Source organism: Alligator sinensis, unplaced genomic scaffold (genome assembly GCF_000455745.1).
Source record: "Alligator sinensis unplaced genomic scaffold, ASM45574v1 scaffold103_2, whole genome shotgun sequence".
NCBI lineage: Eukaryota > Metazoa > Chordata > Crocodylia > Alligatoridae > Alligator > Alligator sinensis.
This window is the reverse complement of record NW_005842166.1, coordinates 1,133,326-1,136,969: the sequence shown is the minus strand read 5'-3', so window position 1 is coordinate 1,136,969 and position 3,644 is coordinate 1,133,326. Positions and strand designations below refer to the sequence as shown.

General features: G+C 45.6%; 1 protein-coding gene across 3 annotated transcripts in view; it reads right to left on the bottom strand.

The window, feature by feature from the left end:
- Positions 1-3,066: 3,066 nt before the first annotated feature.
- HNRNPM (heterogeneous nuclear ribonucleoprotein M) overlaps positions 3,067-3,644 on the bottom strand; it is a 51,813-nt gene continuing 51,235 nt past the window's right edge. For all 3 annotated transcript variants that reach the window (XM_014520883.2, XM_025206611.1, XM_006025762.3), the window contains one exon: positions 3,067-3,499. In XM_014520883.2, coding sequence (XP_014376369.1) covers positions 3,336-3,499 — 164 coding nt within the window. In that variant the 3' untranslated portion in view covers positions 3,067-3,335. The remainder of the gene's footprint in view (positions 3,500-3,644) is intronic.

Genomic DNA, 3,644 nt, shown 5'->3' with positions numbered 1-3,644 from the left:
CCGCGTCTGGTGACTCCGCCCCTCGCCCCGGTGCGCTCAGTAGCGCAGGCGCCGGACGGGGGCGGGGCCTCGCGCGAGCGGCGCCGCACGTGCAAGCACGGGGCTGCCGGCCTCCAGCAAAGACACGCTGCAGCTTTGGCGACCCGGTTCTCGCTGCTGCTTGCAGGGACCAAGACAAAGTAAACAAGAAGACATTGTTAGTTGCATATTTGTTCAGTGCGTGGCAACGTTGAGCTTCCCACGCGATTATTTCATAGTTAAGACTTGGCAACGCTGGGTGGCGCCTGCAGCAGGCTCCGCCGCCCGGCTGCTCCTCAGGCCGCCGTCCCCAGCCCCCCGCCCTAGCCGGGGCTGCTCAACGTACCTGAGCCGGAGCAATAGACTCCGGCAGAAGACGTGCCAAAATATATTGCTTCCTGTTAATTTCAGGCGTAGACGTACCCAGGGAGTACAATCGCTTTGCATTGCAGCAAATGGTTATCCTTAAACTTCACCAGGGCCCAGGAGAAAGGGGGAATGGCTTCTGGTCCCCAGAACAGATCCCTACTTGCAGACCAAGAGGTGGGGGGAAATCCCCTACCACGACATACCAAGCTCTTAACTTCCCACAGGCTGGGATCCTTTCCGTAGCAGATCACAACCCTATCCAGCTGTTCTCTACCACCCTCTCAGACAGTAACGCTAAATTAGCATATCATATTTCTATAATTGCCTGTTTCTTGGACTTGACTCTATGCCGTTACATGCTTGAAATGAGTGAGTAAATGAAACAGGACAGGGACTGCGTATTGGTGTCATGCTATCCATCAACGCCTAGAGCAGAGCTGCCCACGTGGTTGCCCATGGGACCCTGCAGCTGCCTTTCACACTGCTACGTGGTAAAGGGGCCACAGAGCCTGCGCAGTATAGCGGAGTACACTTCGTGCACCTGCAGCTATGCCAAAGTTAGATTTTCCAGAACAAAGTTTTCAACCAGAAATTACATGGGCCACACCTTGTGACCTGGTTAACACAGGACTCCACTCCCCTCCAGCAGTGGTGAGCAGACTGCAGTGAGGGAGAGCAGCCCTCCAGGATGGCTACAACAACTAACTTTCCACTGCTCCCTGAGCCATCACAGCAGTATTAGTAAAATGTGGACTAGATCAAATGTCTAGGGATCAGCATGCCCTTAGTAAAACACCAGATTAGACCTTCGTAGGACAGATCCAGCCCACAGGCCATAGGTTGCTGACCTACTCCATGTACAAAGGAAATTACTCTCTCCCTCAACAACATTTAGTTTCTGAAGAGCTTGTTTTCCTAAAAGCAAACTGTCCTGGTCCTTTCCCCCCACCACTTTCTCCCTATTTCCAAGTTGTTGGTGGCAGTCCCTTGATAGGAAGATAATAGTCCTCCAGTAAATAGGGAGTGTTCAGACAGAGCCTGGCCCCCACCCCCTCCCCCATCTTGGATTCTAGTAAATATGGTAGTTGTGACTGACAGTACTAACTGGCAACACAATGAGCAAAAGCATTGATCTCCAAGGATCTTAAAAGGAACAAAAAAGTCAGCCTACAAGTCCTGAAAGGAGGTGACAAGCAGTGTACGCGGAGAGACAGCCAAAAAATGACTAAAGTTAAATGAATACAGAACAAATAACGTGCTTTCACTAGCTTTACTGTCTGATTTCAAACTAACACAATTCCCTCTCTCTAGCTTTATTATGAAATAAAAACAATTTTTCTATAGTATAAAGGTCAGACTTCCACTCTGCATATTTTCTCTACCCTGCCACTGCATGGAGGCTTCTGACAAAGCTCAGGCTCTTCTTACTGCAGGAATATCAACTGTTATCCATTCAACCCCTTCTGTAGGGTGACTGATCTTGCAACTGGCACCTAAATTAGGTGGTTAACTCAACAACCAGCTGCTTTGATATCCAGGCAAATAGCCAGGAATTTCTTAGAACTGCATAATTTGTAGCACTACAAAAAACCCCACAACCATCTATGCGCACATTAAAAGCCCCCTAGCTGGAGTGCAAAAGCACTTCCATCAGCCAGGGGGCTGTCCCTGTCCTCAGGACTCAAAAAAGGCCACCCAGCCTCTTTGAAGAAGTGGCGCACAGCCCAGCAGATGGTACAGGTTTACCAGGGAGAGGGGTTTGCCCTCTGATAAGCTCCTGCCATTGCTACAGCTGTCCTTTCCCCATTGCCACCTGGCAGCAGTGGGGGAGGGGAGGAAGACACAGGGCTTTAAAACAAGCCTCTTTGACAGCTCACCCTGGAGCAGACTTTCAAGGAGCCAACTGCTTTCCCTCCCTCCTCTCCTTCCCGGTGGGAGTGGGGAGTGTAGAGCACTGTGGGATGGTGGGGGTTGGGGGAAAGAGTTATGTCAGATTTTTTTTGTTTTTCTTTAAAAAAAAAAGAAACAGTTCCACTATGAAGGAGTAGCTTCTTTGAGGTTGATATGCCATTTTTATCAAGGAATCCATTGCTTTGATGTCTGGCACATTATGATTTAACACACAAAACTCATCTTACTTTTGCAACAATGTAGCATCTCTAAGGGGTTGTGTCACCTTTCAATGGTGAAACACCTCTTCCTAGTTTCAGCTCAACTGCAGTCCCATTGTATTGTCAATACTTCAGACAGGAAAGCCTTCTGCTCTGGGTATGGTTTGGAGGGTTGCTTGATGCAGCAAAAGATTTGTTCAAGGATTCTTTAAATAAAACTAGGGAATGCCTAGAAATGCAGTTCCATACTCTAAAGTTTAGCCCAACGTCTCTCTTGAAAGTATGAAAATCTCCAATAAGTCCCACATCAGAAGCATGGACCAGAGTAGGAATCCACAAAGGTTTGGAGAGAATTTTCAACGATCCATAAGATACTCAAATGTCGATGCCATTGCACACAAGACAGTAACACCTTAAAATGTGACACGTAATAGTTCTACTGCTTCGAAAACGTTAAGACAGGTTGATGTACTTACCTATTTCCAGACATCTGTGAAAGCAAACTATTGGCTGTTTACAGAGATTTGTAAATAAGATTGTTAATTATGGATGCATTCACGATCAAGAATTTTCAGTAACTTGCATTTATTATCAAAGTCATACTGTATACATCTGTAATGTCAACAAGATGCCACAACTACAAAAAAAGGATTGTGCACATTGCAGTTTCAATGCAAAAAACAGTAAAATGGAGATCCATTTGTTAAAAAAGTAATTAAAATTACTCCAGAAAGCAACTGAATTGTTTAACATTTTTACATCCAGTCAAATTAAAATGGTTAACAAGAAAAATACAAGGTCAGAGGATCTGGTATCCATATTTTAAAAGGCAACTATTTAAGCATTTCTATCAATTCGCACATCAATCTCCCTGCCACGAAGCTGTATCCCATTCATCATCCTGCAGGCTCTTTCAGCTACTTCTGGGGACTCAAATCTAACCACACCACACCCTTTGGACTTCCCATTTTCCATCTTGATGTCAGCATACAGCACATGACCTGTTTAATGGAAAAAAATTGCAGAATGCAATATCCAAAAGTGTTCCACCATCAAGTGATCTCATAACCACAAAAGATAGTTTTCAGATACAACTATAAGAACATGTGTATTTAAAAAAACAAACAAACAGATCCTCTTATGTTT